Source organism: Molossus molossus, unplaced genomic scaffold, assembly GCF_014108415.1.
Source record: "Molossus molossus isolate mMolMol1 unplaced genomic scaffold, mMolMol1.p scaffold_m16_p_13, whole genome shotgun sequence".
Lineage (NCBI taxonomy): Eukaryota > Metazoa > Chordata > Mammalia > Chiroptera > Molossidae > Molossus > Molossus molossus.
Window position 1 is genome coordinate 49,276,902 of NW_023425348.1, and position 15,588 is coordinate 49,292,489.

Genomic DNA, 15,588 nt, shown 5'->3' on the forward strand with positions numbered 1-15,588 from the left:
AAAAGGAAGAGATGCTGTTATCTGTGTGAATTTAAGTCTTTAATAAAATGTTTACTAAAATTTTATAAAACTTTCTAATAATTTATAAGTGCAAGTACCTCTTTTTTCAAGAACTTTCTTTGAAATGTCACAGTGTGGAAAAGCATGAAGTTGACATTAAATAAACAGAGTCTGAGAATCAGACATGCCAAATCTTTACTAATACAAATATTTCTTAATTCACTATATTTCACTGAGCATCTAAAATCTATTATCTTAAGCAAAATATATGGAACAGTATGAAAAAATTTTACCTGAATTACTTGCTTCACAATCTTCAAGGCAGAACAAAAATCCTGCTGATAAGTACCAGTCAGATTAGGGCAATTCTCTAAATATAACCATAATTTTAGTGACGCGACTCAAGTACAACTAACAGGAAAGAATAGAAAAACTCATTGGAGGAAAAAGACAATTATAGCATAGTGCAGAACTTTTGATCAGAATGTGGAGTGCAAGAAGTGTGATGGAGAGAGGTGAGGATAGTTACTTAGACACAGTAGGCAGTGGGATGTCAAGTAGGGTACTCTTTAATTATTTTTAAATACCATAGTTCCAAGACTTTCTTGCTAGAGCTGGAGAAATAAACTATACCAATATTCATAACAAAGTGAATGTTTCATGCATTTTGGGATATTATTGTCTAAACCCCTACCTCTTATCTGGTCTCTCTCTCTCTCTTTCTCTTTCTCTCTCTCTCTCTCTCTCTCTCTCTCTCTCTCTCTCTCTCGTCTCTCTATCTCTATCGATCTATCTCTGTCTCTCAATATCTCTCTCTCTTTTCTGTACAGAAAATCAATTGTTGATAAAGAAAGTAAAATGCTCACCTCCTGTCAACCATTATGTCTGGAGCCAACAGCTCCAGCCTGACCCCCACATTCTTTATCTTGAATGGTGTTCCTGGGCTGGAAGCTGCACACATCTGGATCTCTCTGCCATTCTGCTTCATGTACATCATCGCTGTCCTGGGGAATGGTGGGCTCATCTACCTCATCGGCCATGAGGAGGCCCTGCACCGGCCCATGTACTACTTCCTGGCCCTGCTCTCCTTAACAGATGTCACCCTGTGCACCACCACTGTCCCCAACATGCTGTGCATATTTTGGTTCAACCTCAAGGAGATTGACTTCAATGCCTGCTTGGCACAGATGTTTTTTGTCCACATGTTGACTGCAATGGAGTTTGGGGTGCTTATGCCCATGGCCTTGGACCGTTATGTGGCCATCTGCTACCCTTTACGTTATTCCACCATCCTCACCAACCCTGTCATTGCCAAAGCCGGTCTTGCCACCTTTCTGAGGGCTGTGATGCTTGTCATCCCATTCACGTTCCTCACCAAACGCCTGCCCTACTGCCGGGGCAACTTCATTCCCCATACCTACTGTGACCACATGTCTGTGGCCAAGGTGTCCTGTGGAAATTTCAAGGTCAATGCTATTTATGGTCTCTTGGTAGCTCTTCTAATTGGGGGCTTTGATATATTTTGTATTTCTGTGTCTTACACTATGATCTTGCGAGCAGTGTTGAGCTCGTCAGAAAGCCTTCAGCACCTGTACATCCCGCCTATGTGCTATTGTTATTACATATGTTCCAGCCTTATTTACCATTTTTACTCATCGTTTTGGAGGTCAAAACATCCCCCATCATGCCCATATCATTATTGCTAATCTCTATTTGATGTTGCCTTCTACCCTGAACCCCATTGTTTATGGAGTCAAGACCAAACAGATACAAGAAGGATTAATCAAGTTATTTTTTAGGGAGAAAGGTATCTTAGCTATGGAGTAGATTAATGAATTAATATCTAAAATCAAAGTAAGAAAAATAATAATAATTTAGAGGATATTCTTGAGTATAAATTTAAAACCATTGGTCTCATTACAGAAAGCAATATTTATTGAATACCTATTGTCATATTAACTGAATTTTTTTTTGTAGAGCTCATCAATGATAGAAATTCAATAAATATAGAAAATGTCTTCTTGAATTGAGGATTGTTTTTTCTTAAAAGAAATTCCACATGAGAGTAGCTTTTCAAGGTTGTTTGGAAATAATTTTGTTTGGATTCTTAATTTTTTTAATGTTGAACAATAGCAAATGGGATGCATGCCAGAAAAAAAAAAAAAAAAAGATTTTTCTCATTCTATGTTGCGGATTCACCTGTTCTTGGTGGAAACCCATAAAAAATAAATCTCTCCCTGGCCAGTTTGGCTCAGTGGTTAGAGTGACCTGGGTTTGTTTCTTGCTAAGGGCACGTACCAGGGTTGCAGTTTGTCCCCAGCCCCGGTTTTGGTTCTGTGAGTGGCAACCAGTTGAAGTGTCTCTCTCACATCAATGTTTCTCTTTCTCTCTCTTCCTCCCTCTCTCCCTTCTGCTCTATCTGAAGATAAATACAAAATAAATAAATAAAATAAAATGTCCTCAGGCGAGGATTAAAAAAAATGTCTCAGAGTCTGTTTCATAAGTCTCTTCACCCATGTCTTAGTGACTTCATTACCTCCACTCTTTCTTTCACCACATAATTTTCTAGAGCTTGGTTCAATTATGTAAACTATCTCATGTCTATCTAAGCTATAGTGGATTTCCACGATTCAGGAAAATGATATTCTTATCATTTTATCAGTATGATCTCAATGAAAGATGGTAAGATAAGCAAGAAAATAAAGCTACACTAACTTAGAACAATGTCTTAAGGATAATTCTGGGAGACTTTTGCTGCAGACATGGAATAAGTCTTAGAAATGGTTGTGAAGTAGTAGTAAAATAGAGGAGATTCGCCATCAAAATCTATAAGCATTTGGTTTTGCCTGAATTTCTTCCCCAGGCTCAGCTACCATATAATTTGACTCCAAAGTGAAGTGAATCTCTCAAAGAAAGTTTGCGAAATGACCAACCAAACCCTGTTGCCCTGCAGCAAAACATGGAGCTAAGAAGCTGCACTTGGGTCACTGCTGGGCTATAAACAAGCCTGAAGATACTTTGTTTACTTATTTCCAGTCCCCATATCCTTCTATACCACTAAGGAGATCTAGTTTTAGGTGAAAACTTTCTGAGTTTTGTACATGTTATTGCCAATCCAAACCTCATTCCACTACTGGTAGTTGTAAAATAAACATTTATCAATATTTAAGTGCATCATTTAAACTTTTTAGAAAAGTATACTATTCCTCCGCCAGACATTTTGAAGACTATTATATGGAACACAATGTTTTTTGAAATTATGTTGCACTAAAAAAATGCTAGTGTGTCATTAGATAATATTACGTTAGTATTTTGAAAGTTTTCAGCCAGGATGGCAGTTTGAACCTGTAAGCAAGAACATACAATTCCCCCAACACTTTAAACATGGAAATACTGAATAAGATACAGGGTGGGACAAAAGTAGGTTTACAACTATTCATATGGAAAACAATACAATAACTAATAAAAAATAATATAAATATAGAGTGTGTTTCACATACTGGTAACTAAACTTACTTTTGCCCAAGCTGTATATTTCTGAAATTATATAAATTAAAGCTAAAAGCAAAAATGTCAGCATTTTAGACATAAAATGGGAACTCACAGAGGCAAACAGGAGATGAGAACTCATAGCTATGCAGAGACTTGACTCAAATGACTTAAGTTGTCAAGGTGTAAAAGTTGGACAAAGTATGAAGCCAAAAATCTGGAATCATTACACAGTCTTTGAATGAAAAGTAAAATATCTATGCTGGCCAACCCAAAGATGCAGGGGGAAAAAATGTTATTACTATGGTAATTTGAGGAAACACCAAAGCAACACTGTGGATGAATCCAAAAAGATAAAAACATACAAACAGACCTGGCCAGTTTTTTCAGTGGTTAGAGCACTGGCTCGCGAACCAAAGAGTCGCGGGTTTGATTCTGGTCAAGGGCATGTACCTCGACTGTGGTTCATCCCCAGCCCCAGTCAGGGTCATGTGGGAGGCAGCCAATCGATGTGTCTTTCTCACATCAATGTTTCTCTCTCCCTCCCTCCCACTCTATCTGAGGATAAATGGAAAAATATCCTTGGGTAAGGATTTTTTTAAAAAACATACAAACACTTTTTGGCAGTAGTCTTTCTCTATATATTCAATTGTTTTCTCTGCTAGTAGTGAATACTCAATGCACATTCTGACATTTTATGCATCTTTATTAACCACCTACCTCCACACAGACAAACATACATGCTCACCTTCAACATACTGGAGGAAATCGTAAATATGGACAGTACACAGGAAGGGGGAATTAAAAGGGTGGGATAACTATATAAGGGTATATACTAATAATTTCAGTACACAAGTCTTAATAATAATTACCATAAGTAGTATGGGTAAATTAACCTTGATTTAAGTAACTTCTTGAAATTGTACACTGTATACCAGGAGTCATGATAAGAAAAGAAGGATCTCCAGGAAGGAGATCCTTTGATGGAAGGATCTCCATCAAACTTTGCCAGAAATGGACACTTGGTGTAGGAACCCATATGTTATTCTGCCCTAGGTGTCTAAGTATGAGAGAGAGAAGAAACAAAGTTACTTAGACTCTATGTTTGTTGAAAAACAATCAGAATAGACAAATCTAACTCTGAGTGAAGAGGAATAAAAACAGAGGGCAACACCCCCACTGACAATAATAATTATATTGACCATGTAATAATATCCTGATAAAAAAGATAAAATAAAGAGCATGTAGAAAAATAAAAGATTATCACTTGTGTAGAAAATTTTTGCTGCTAGATTAAAAAGACTTTTTAAATAGTGTTTCAAATTAGAATAATTTCATATAATCTGTGCAAAAGAAAAAAATTATAAGGACAAAAATTTCTAGAATTGCAGAATGAGACGATAAGGTAATAAGATGAGCTAAGACAATGATAACTGAGTAAGATAACATTTAATAGGCAAATTAAAGCATGGTAAAAATTGAAATCTCTATTAAAGAGGAAACAAAAGAAGTTATTCTTTTAAATTAGTCATTATTATAAATGAATAATTAGCAAATATTAAAAGCTGTTGCAGACTGTAGTAAGTAAAGACAGCAGGGGAAACTCTTGACCGAAAAGAAAGAACAGAGATTGAAGAGACAACATAGACATGGTTGGTGCTAATACAGCAGAGCTCATAATAACTGGAGCACAAGCAATATCCAATGCCCTAGAGAAGATAATGGATCTACAGTTCATATTGATGCATTCACTGAAGTTTAAAGTGTGTACACTTCAAGAAATACATTACAATATACAGTTTTAAAATATTTGAACTACAATAATGATAAAAGAAGAAACTCATACTTCTAGAATCTCCTTTGTGAGTGATTGTCAACATTGATATTCTGTGTGGAAAGGCAAGTAGAAAATTCCTATTCCATCATCTTTCCAAAGTCCTTCTTCAAGAGCGTCTTATTTTTAGAAAATGACTAATAATTGTGGTAGTGTGACATTGTATTATATTTATAAATGACTTTGAAATTAGATTACCTCTATCATATTTAATTTCTAATTTCTAATTCCTTCTAATTTCTGAACATATTTTTTATAGCTTTCAGGGGATATTTTCCAATCACTGGTTAAATTAAATTCTAGGTATCTGATACTATTGTTAAAGGTATCACTTTTCCATTTTCTTTGTCTAATGTGTTATTAGATTATTGATTAAATTTAGTTTTACTGACCCTGTTTCGGTGATATTCGTAATGTAGTAAGACTAATAATTTATTTGTAGATTTATTTACCTTTTCTGTGTATATAGTTAATACGCAATCATTACAGTTTTAATTATGTTCATTTCTTACCACTTTTGGACTCATTTCACTAGGTGGTACGCATGCATTGAACCTATATATAACATAATTCAGGAAGATGGGGCAGTTATTGATATTACATGTGTCTTAATACATTTGTGGGATTTTATGATTATACACTTAGACTATTATTTTATAAATTAAGATTAATGAAATATAATTCTCATGACTATTAGAACTTCATCAGAATACACACATGGGGCAAGATATTTAACATTAACATCTTACTGTTTTGTATTTTTACTCCTGTTAAAAAGCTGATAAATATAGAAATAATCTCAAAAGTCCCCAGGGATCTTGACTCTCACCAGAGCCTTCTGAGCCAGCTGCAGGGGAGATCCAATCAGGTGTAGGCACTCATATACTGAGAATCCTCAAAGGGTACCAAAATGCTACGCAGAGGTGGAACCTGATTGTTGTAGAACTCTTTGATGCTCAGGAGTCTTAGCCATGCCCATGATCCAGTCTTTGCCAACACTAAGGTGAGTTTGGATGATTCCCCAAAAACTTGTATTTTCTCAAATGTAAATGAAGCTTGTAGTACAAGAAATACAAGTGTTTGAGATGTGGTTGATTTCAGTGTTTCTTCTCAACTCCAGCCAGCATAGAAGGGCATGTGTGGGACTAAGAAGAAAAGCAGTGTTCCCCTAACTGTGAAATAAATGATAAATTACCTTATAATTTAATGAAGATAAAGAAGTCGAGACAATGGTATACTCCAATAAGAGGGGGAAAGGTTGTTTTTTTCCTGAATTAATAGATATCTATATTCAGAACAGCTTTTAGTGGAAATGGTCTTTGTGGACAAGTAATGGAAAACGAGACTTGAACCCTAATAGGCACTGAGGGGAATTTCTGGAAGGGGCTTCCCTATAGAAATCTCTCCATACAACCACCCATGTGAACCAATCAGGAATAAGACTGCAACTAGCTCACAGGCAGGTTCTCTCTGTACAGAGAGCTCCCGTAGCTAAAGACTAACATTTTGCCACTTTACACATTCATTATATCTCTTCCTTAAGATATTATCAAAAATAAGCGTTCTCCTATGTCATCATGATTTGTTTGAGCTAGTTATGCTCAGTGTATGCAGTTATATCTCAGAATCAGTAAGTTAGGTCAACAGATATAAATTGATTATACTCATGGCTTCAACATCAGAATCACCTAGATTTAAAGCATGGCTCTACCAGTTTTTAACATTTGTGGACTTAGACATTTTATTAACTCACCCTGGACTTACATTTCCTCATGTATAAAATGGAGATAATAACATACGTCCATGGCATTTTTATAAGTTTGAATACAAGATTCAACTCCCATTAAAATATTAACTCCATGAGTGTAGAGCATGTTGTCTGTTGGGTTCACTAATGTATTCCTACAAACTAGAATGATATGTGGCATGGGCATGTGAAAGACAATCGATAAAGATCTGTTAAATAAATATATTTTAGCACATAATGTGGCAATTATTATCTATTATTATAAGAGATAACATACATTGATTATGTACTAAATGCCAGGTACCACTTGAAGAGTTAACTCTCACTAAACCGTACTAACTCCTTTATAATATGTACTATTATTAATCACTACCACCCCTCTTAAAAGTCACAAAAATTGTAAAAAGAAAGGTTGAGACTTGTTCAAGTCCATCCATCTAGTTAGTATTGCAAACTCACGGAGTCTGAATGTCTAAGTCTCTCTAAATAAGCATGCAATAATGCTTTGCTCTCATATATTAGAGAGCAGGCACTCATCGACTTTATTTTCCTTCTCTTGAATACATTCTAACAGCAGAATTCATGTGCATCTTTGAGAAAGAACTGATAGGGAAGATGTAAATAGAAATCACTTACTAAGGAGGGGGAAAATGACATTGAGAGAATCTGTTTGTCTGTTTTCTTGTAATTTGAGTGTGGAACAACTGTGTAGGTATATGGCATTGATACTTGGAAGAGCCTGAGTGTTTTCCATGATGGATGATAAGTTTCAGTTTACAAGCCAGACCTGCAGAGCCCAAATTTCTTCCTCCTCTGATATGCCAATATCCTGGTCTTTTCTTTCCAGTCTTGTGGCTCTAGAGCCCTCAGGCTATCGTAGAAGGAGGTGGACATTAGAGGTGGCATCTGGTGCACACCAGTTCTCATTGCAGAAGTTCCAATATCCATGTGCTTAGTTACCTAGGCTAGCAGGAGCCTCTTGGGGATTTAACTGGACAAGATGTCCCTGGACTTCATTTCAGGGTTGAGATATTTGTAATTCTTTCTGTCTAAAAATTTCCCAATATATTCTAGTCTCTTGGAGTCCCTTGTAATGAGCATTTGTTTTATAAAGTTCACTGCTAATCACTCCATATAATTGCAATTATCAAAGCCTCTTACTACCTTTCCCACCATAAAGTGCACAATGACCCTGAGTTACAGCAGGGTTGAGTGGCTTCATTTGAATTTCCTTGATATATTAATAAAGGTAAGTTTGTTCACATAGGAAGCTTTATACTGAGGTAAAAAATAATAATAGTAATAGCAGCAGTATTATTACTGTTATATTTACTGAGTAGTCACTATGTACTATGCACAGTTTTAACGCATTATATAAATTGTCTTACTGAATTGTCTGAAAACTTTCTGAGCTTGGCACAATTATTATCCCCATTTTAGATTGAGAAAAACCGAGGCACAAAATGGCTAAACGACTTGTCAATATCACATATTAGGTAAGAACCAGAGATGGAATACATAGTTTGACAATGTGACTTCAGGGAAACGTAATCACTTCTCATTCAAAATATTATTGGTTTTGTTGTTGTTGTTGTAGTTCATTTGATTCTCTGCATTTAGTTTTTAAACCCTCTACTCACCTTTGGATCACTTCCTTGCCCAGGAAACTACCGCTATTAAAGGAAGTAAAATGCCCACCTCCTGTCATCCATTATGTGTGGAGCCAACAGCTCCAGCCTGACCCCCACATTCTTTATCTTGAATGGTGTTCCTGGGCTGGAAGCTGCACACATCTGGATCTCTCTGCCATTCTGCTTCATGTACATCATCGCTGTCCTGGGGAACGCTGGGCTCATCTACCTCATCGGCCATGAGGAGGCCCTGCACCGGCCCATGTACTACTTCCTGGCCCTGCTCTCTTTAACAGATGTCACCCTGTGCACCACCACTGTCCCCAACATGCTGTGCATATTTTGGTTCAACCTCAAGGAGATTGACTTCAATGCCTGCTTGGCACAGATGTTTTTTGTCCACATGCTGACTGGAATGGAGTCTGGGGTGCTTATGCTCATGGCCTTGGACCGTTATGTGGCCATCTGCTGCCCTTTACGTTATTCCACCATCCTCACCAACCCTGTCATTGCCAAAGCCGGTCTTGCCACCTTTCTGAGGGGTGTGATGCTTGTCATCCCATTTACGTTCCTCACCAAGCGCCTGCCCTACTGCAGGGGCAACTTCATTCCCCATACCTACTGTGACCACATGTCTGTGGCCAAGTTGTCCTGTGGCAATTTCAAGGTCAATGCTGTTTATGGTCTGATGGTTGCTCTCCTTATCGGTGTGTTTGACATCTGCTGTATTGCCCTGTCTTACACTATGATCTTGCGAGCAGTGGTGAGCCTGTCATCCACAGATGCTCGTCAGAAAGCCTTCAGCACCTGTACATCCCACATCTGTGCCATTGTGATCACCTATGTCCCAGCTTTCTTCACTTTTTTCACCCACCGATTTGGAGGACACAATATCCCACACCATGTGCACATCATTGTGGCCAATCTTTATCTGTTACTGCCCCCTACAATGAACCCAGTTGTTTATGGAATCAAAACCAAACAGATTCGGGAAGGTGTGGTCAAATTTTTACTTGGAGACAAGGTTGTCCTTGCCCAAGACAAATAAATTATAAAATAGATATATTGCTGGGGGCTTGGGGATAAAAAAGAGTGAAGTAGAAATTTGTAAATGATGTGAGTGAAATGGTATTAAAAATAAGTCCTCTAAGTATAGATTTTTGAAGCATTTGTGAGTGCATATTATGAAATGTTTCTTTCATGTAAAAATCTGCCAAAGAATAAAGCGCAGAAGAAAGAGATAACATATCTGTTCCTCATAGATTTTCTTTTACATAGGAATTTATAGACTCATATGTCTAGTGAGAACAGTCAGGCAGCAAGATGAGGGTTGCAGGCTTGGTGTCAGTGTTTGCATTGTATGTTAGAAGAGGAAGCTGTGGTGATGGGGACCAAGCATATCCTCTCCATAAAAGGCAAAATTCTATCCCATTCAAGCACTAAAGCACACTGTTACCATGGGAAAACATGGGCCCACGGTTGCAAAAAAGTTCTGTATCTTTCCATAGAACAGACTGAGAGCAGTCAGACAGGAGTGAGGAGGAGGGACTGGATGAAAGGAGATGAGGGAATTGGTCAAAGAACATATATACATATCTCGTAGACACAGACAACAGCATGGTGATGGCCAGAGGGAAGAGGTGTGGCTGGGTAGAAGTGGGGAAAGGACGTGGGAGGGGGTGGAATGGGGACATCTGTAATAGTGTCAACAATGAAAATAAAGGGAAAAAAGAGAACAGAAAGAGTAGATATGACCAAAATAACCTAAAACAATTATTATCTAACCCTTCACAAAAAAATGTTTACCAATACTAACAAAAATGCATATCTTACCCCAAAAGGACTACTCACTTTCAAACATTTCAAAGTTAAAAAATATACACACATTTTCCTCTATTTATTATGGTGTGTAGCCTTTAAAGATTTCCCAGTAACAAACCCTTAACTTACCCAGAAAACACACTGGAACAAAACTACACCATAAACAGATTTCATATTCTACTGATATCTTTTTCTTATATTTACCTACTAAGATATAACCTTGCACAGGTAAAATTTCTGTGCACCAGCATGGCTAAGATGTCTTCTCCTTAAATGTGCTCTGAATTCAAGCTAAATGCTGACATCTGGGTATGTGGGGAGGGTGAGAGGAAAGAAGGGCACAGAGAGCTGAGAGGGAAATCTGACCTCTCACTGTTGCTTGAATTTATTGTTTCTTTTTCAATTTTCCTTTCATTGAACGAAGGAGAACTTCTAGTTTTACAAAAAAAAAAAACTGCCAATTTTAGGATAAAAATTTAAATCTGGGGTGATAATAACTCTGAATGCAAACACACTATGATTTAGAGATTTTATATCACTTATGTCAAATAAGTTTTTGTGATAAAATTGGGTGATACACACTCTATGTATCAAAATATCTGTACAGTAATAAATCCACAGGCACAGAATCATGTAAAAAAAAAATCCTGTATCTTTCAAGACAAGCGAGATTTAGATGTTTTGTGAAATCTCCCAATTTTAATTATTGGCTAAATGTTTTTTGTTTTTTTTTAAATACTCTATAGTTCATTCAAGACATGTCTAAGAATTCTTTTTTTCCCATTTCATCATGTTGAGCCCTCCATGATTTGACACTTAAAAAATATAATTGTAATGTTGCCAGTCAAGCAGCCAGAAACATTGACTAAACATTAGCATGTGTTACAATTTATCCACTCATCCACTCATTCATTTTCTGAGAGATTTATTTAGGTCATATTATTGGTCATACCTTGGGATTAATGAGACAGAAGCCGAGTTGAATATGATACAGTCCCTGGCCTGGAGTAGCTCAGAATCTAGACTCTGGCCAGGGATACACAAAAGGAAACATAAATTAAATGAAAAGGAGAAATAATACAAAAAGAAAAAAATGAGTGCAGTATGTAGGGAGCAAAAAGAAAATGGATAAGCATTGCTAAGAGAGATACTTAAAATAGTTCAGTCAGGAGGTATTTAGGAAGTGAGGCTATGCACATTTTGTGCCTCTGTTCTCAGAGCTGCTGTTAAGCGGCTAAACTTGCTAAACTCAGCTCAAGGACAAGCCATGAACATCCTGCAGCCATAATCATGCTGAGCAACACCTGCAACATGGACATGTATGAGCCTCACTTCCTGTAGCCTTCAGGTATATTGGGACTAAGCAAGCCCTGGTAACCTAGCCAGCACGCCTTCATGTGCATGAAATAGTTACATTTTGTGGTTTTTGCCTTTGTAGACCCTGCTTTTCCTTCTTTCCAGAGCACATTGTGGGTCACTACCTGAATCTGTGTCTCTCGGATGCAATGCCTTTAAGACCTCAAATAAACATTTAATTTATTTTACAGCCTCAGATCTTTATTGACTAATATACTATCAACATTTTTTCATGTCAATCAATATACTTCTAATTTATGATTTTTTTAGATAGTGATCATATATTTTGTTTGTAATGAAAGAAAATGTTTTCTTCAACCCTTTTAGAGTTCCTGCCTGAATTTGAAAATTAAATTCACAAAAACAGATTAAGAGAAGAAAAACAAACACATTTTATTGAATTTTCACATATCCACTGGAGTCTTCACAAGAGAATGAAGACCTGAGGAAGTGACTAGAGCAGAAAGCTTTTACACTTGTTGGACAAAGAAGTAATATATTTGTAAAAAAAATTTTAAATTAAAAAAGACAAACCTTTGGACTGGGGAAGTAAATGGTAAAGAAGTAACTAGGAAGACAAAAGTTTAACAAGGTTTTGCTTTCAGATTTCTTTAGTGCCTTTGCTGGATTAATTAGTTTGTCTGCAATTAAAAAATAATTTATTTTCTATTTCTAGGCAAAAAGAGGGGGAGTTTTTTGTTTTTGTTTTTGTTTTTGTATTTATTGCTTCTTAATTGCCTCCAGCACAAAATAATTTTTAAGTCAAAGAGGCATATTTCATACTGGCTTCTTTCAGTTTCATATATATTGGTCACATACGTACAACATACTATATTCAAAATTACCGAAGTTTATGTAGGAAATAAAATATACAACACAATATTCCTCACTGGAGGCAACCACCATCATTAAGCATTGTATATTCTTCCAGCTTATTCCATGATGATAGGCTTTTAAAATCTAAATGCTAGCATATTTAATAGTCTTTTTCTTTAACAATATATTGTATTATTCCTTTATCCTACATCTCTACAGAACTTCTTCGTTGTTTAATAATTTTTTTCTTTTACATTTGGAGTGTGTCAAAGCAATGTTGGGGTGCATAAACTTTACCAACCTTATTTTGTCTATTTAGGAGCTTTAAAATTATTTGTAGGAGCAATTGCTAGGTCACGGGCATTGTTTCTTTATCCAGGGAGGTGATATTACCAATCTGTACCCCAATGAGCAAAGTAGAAGATCAACTTTTTCACTACATCCATTAAATAATGTTTTAATAAGTTTTCAAATATTTTGCCATTTGAAGAGATAAAACAATATAACTTTGTAATTTACATGTCATCTGATTTTGAATTAAATTAACCATACTTTTATATGCTTATAATTTATCCAGCTTTATGTGCACTATCTATTTATAACCTTAAATGATTTTTTATTAGGTATTTAAAATGACTTGTAGATCTCTTCACTTAGCCTATGATATGAGTCACATCCTTCTATGTTGTTGTATTTCTCTCAGTATTATTTATGGCTACTAAATTTTATCTCAGGATTATAATGGTTTTTGCTCATCTGAGATTATTAGAATAAAACTGTTCTCCCATATTTTCTTCTACATTGTTTCTTTTGTTTTAGTCTTTTTGAAAAATAAGTGAAATATAATATATTTGCAAAACAATGTACAAAGCTCAATAAATTGTCAATATTCATGTAACCAAAGCAGGAGTCAAGAAGTACAACAGTGCCTGCCCCCAGAAGCCATAGCCATGGCTATTTTATTTGCTAATCTTTCTACCATGCCTCCGCAAATAGTAACCACTATCTTATTTTTTGTGTGTAAATACTTACTTTTCGTTGTGTACTTATTATGCACCCCAAATGTTATAATTTAGCTGACATATTCCGTTATTTATTCTTATACAGATGGAATCATATGGTATATATTCTTTTTTTTTTTTGAATTTTTTTTTATTATTGATTTTAGAGAGAGAGGAAATGAGAGAAAGAGAGAGACAGAAGCATTGATGAGAGAGAACATGGACTGGCCGCCTCCTGCATGCCCCCCGTTAGGGATTGGGCCCACAACCTGAGCATGTGTCCTGATGGAAAATCAAACCAGCAACTTCTTAGTGCAGGGGTCGACACTCACCCACTGAGGCACACCAGCGTAACTGGTATATATTCTTTTGTGCCTGGCTTCTGTTATTGAACATAATAGTAATCCATGTTGCTGTACATGTCTGTGGTTCGGCAATGTTTACTGTTGTATAGAAATCTATTATGTGAATATCCTACACATTTTTTAATCCATTCTATCATTAATGGACATTTAGGTTCCTTCTGGGTTTGTGTCATTATGAATAATATTTTTACACATGTTTTTTGTGCTCATATGCATGTAATTCCCCAATCCTGGTCGATCTAGCTACAATTACTGGAGAATGTCAACCCCTCAAAAGCAAGAGCAGTGTTTGAACTTCTGACATGAGACCATTTCCTTAGGGAAAAGTGGCTAGCCAATTGCTGGTAGATTCCATCATGGTGGGAGTAGTAGTAGGAATGGCATTTCTTTTTCTGACTAGATCTGAATGTCAAACACAAATTTGTCTGCAATACACTGAGAGAATCACTACCTCTGGCTCACAGAATGCCTTATTCATCGCTTTGGTAGTCCATATAACATTATGCTGAGAAAAAATAACTCATGTTTTAAATAAATACTTGTAATGGTGTAATCATACCTATAAAATACATGGAGTTTGCTGTGTACTCCATCACCTCAAAGCAAATAGTCTGGGAGAATAATGTGATAAATTATGCAGGAAAAGTAATGCTACCAGCTGGGGGAAAACATATAAACTAGAGGTGTTACCACAGGATCTGGTGCATGCTTCAGTAAGACACTTTATATTGCCATCTCCTCCTAGTCAGATTACTTAGTCCTACTAAGGTGTGGGAGGAGAAGTAAGCTCTTTCGCTTATCATGCCTTAACTGAGGGGAGGCAGGGCGAGGCCAGCCCAGACTGTGCCCCTTGGCATGTCGATTATTGAAAGCAGAAAGCCATCAAGGCCCAGGAGACTCAAGAAGAATTTTTAATCTTTCCCTTAACTTCCCAACATAATTTCCATAGGGGATCTGTACCAAGAAGAAACCCATCACCAAAAATAACTTTTTAGATCCGAAAGACTTATCTACATGGCACGGCAAACATTTGTTTACCTAACATTTGTCTTCACAGCTTCCTGTGAATTATCTTTCTCCCCTTGGAAATCCCAGACCTGTTATCCGCTCTCTATTTCCTCTTGGGCCAGGATGATATATAAGCCTCAACTACCTGACTGCTGGGGAATCTCTCCTGTCTTTGTGAGCTTTCATATGTACACCATTAAACTTGTTTTTCTCGTGTTAACCTGTTTTATGTCAACTTAATTATTAGGTCAGCCAAAGAACTTGGAAGGAAGAAAAACATTTTCCTCTTCAACATAACCAGCTTCCAGAACCTTTTTTTTCCTATCTTCATACTTTGGATTTGGCAGTTTGGAGGTCCTGCTTCCCAAGACAGATATATTTCTACTAGAATTTTATCTAATTAAAATCTGAGGTTTTACCACAAACATTATGGATACCTCATACCATTTTCTCAGCTAAGATGGTTAAGTCTGATTATCAAGGGGAAATTATGTTGTCTAGAAAAAATGAATGTTTTTGA

The 15,588-nt window shown here is 36.4% G+C and overlaps 2 protein-coding genes across 2 annotated transcripts; both read left to right on the forward strand.

Moving 5' to 3' along the window:
• The first annotated feature begins 881 nt into the window (after nt 1–881).
• LOC118628768 (olfactory receptor 52N2-like) lies at nt 882–1,827 on the forward strand. Its single transcript, XM_036259717.1, is given in 2 exon segments — nt 882–1,564; nt 1,566–1,827. Coding segments are annotated over 2 exon segments (945 nt in total).
• Nucleotides 1,828–8,767: 6,940 nt separating this feature from the next.
• Nucleotides 8,768–9,783, forward strand: LOC118628483 (olfactory receptor 52N2). Its single transcript, XM_036259476.1, has one exon. The coding sequence runs from the start codon at nt 8,784–8,786 to the stop codon at nt 9,747–9,749; it is 966 nt and encodes a 321-aa protein (XP_036115369.1). The 5' UTR covers nt 8,768–8,783; the 3' UTR covers nt 9,750–9,783.
• Nucleotides 9,784–15,588: the final 5,805 nt, after the last annotated feature.

Excerpts from the sequence above, each read along its gene's own strand:
- LOC118628483 (XM_036259476.1), top strand. The coding sequence starts at position 8,784 with ATGTGTGGAGCCAACAGCTCCAGCCTGACCCCCACATTCTTTATCTTG.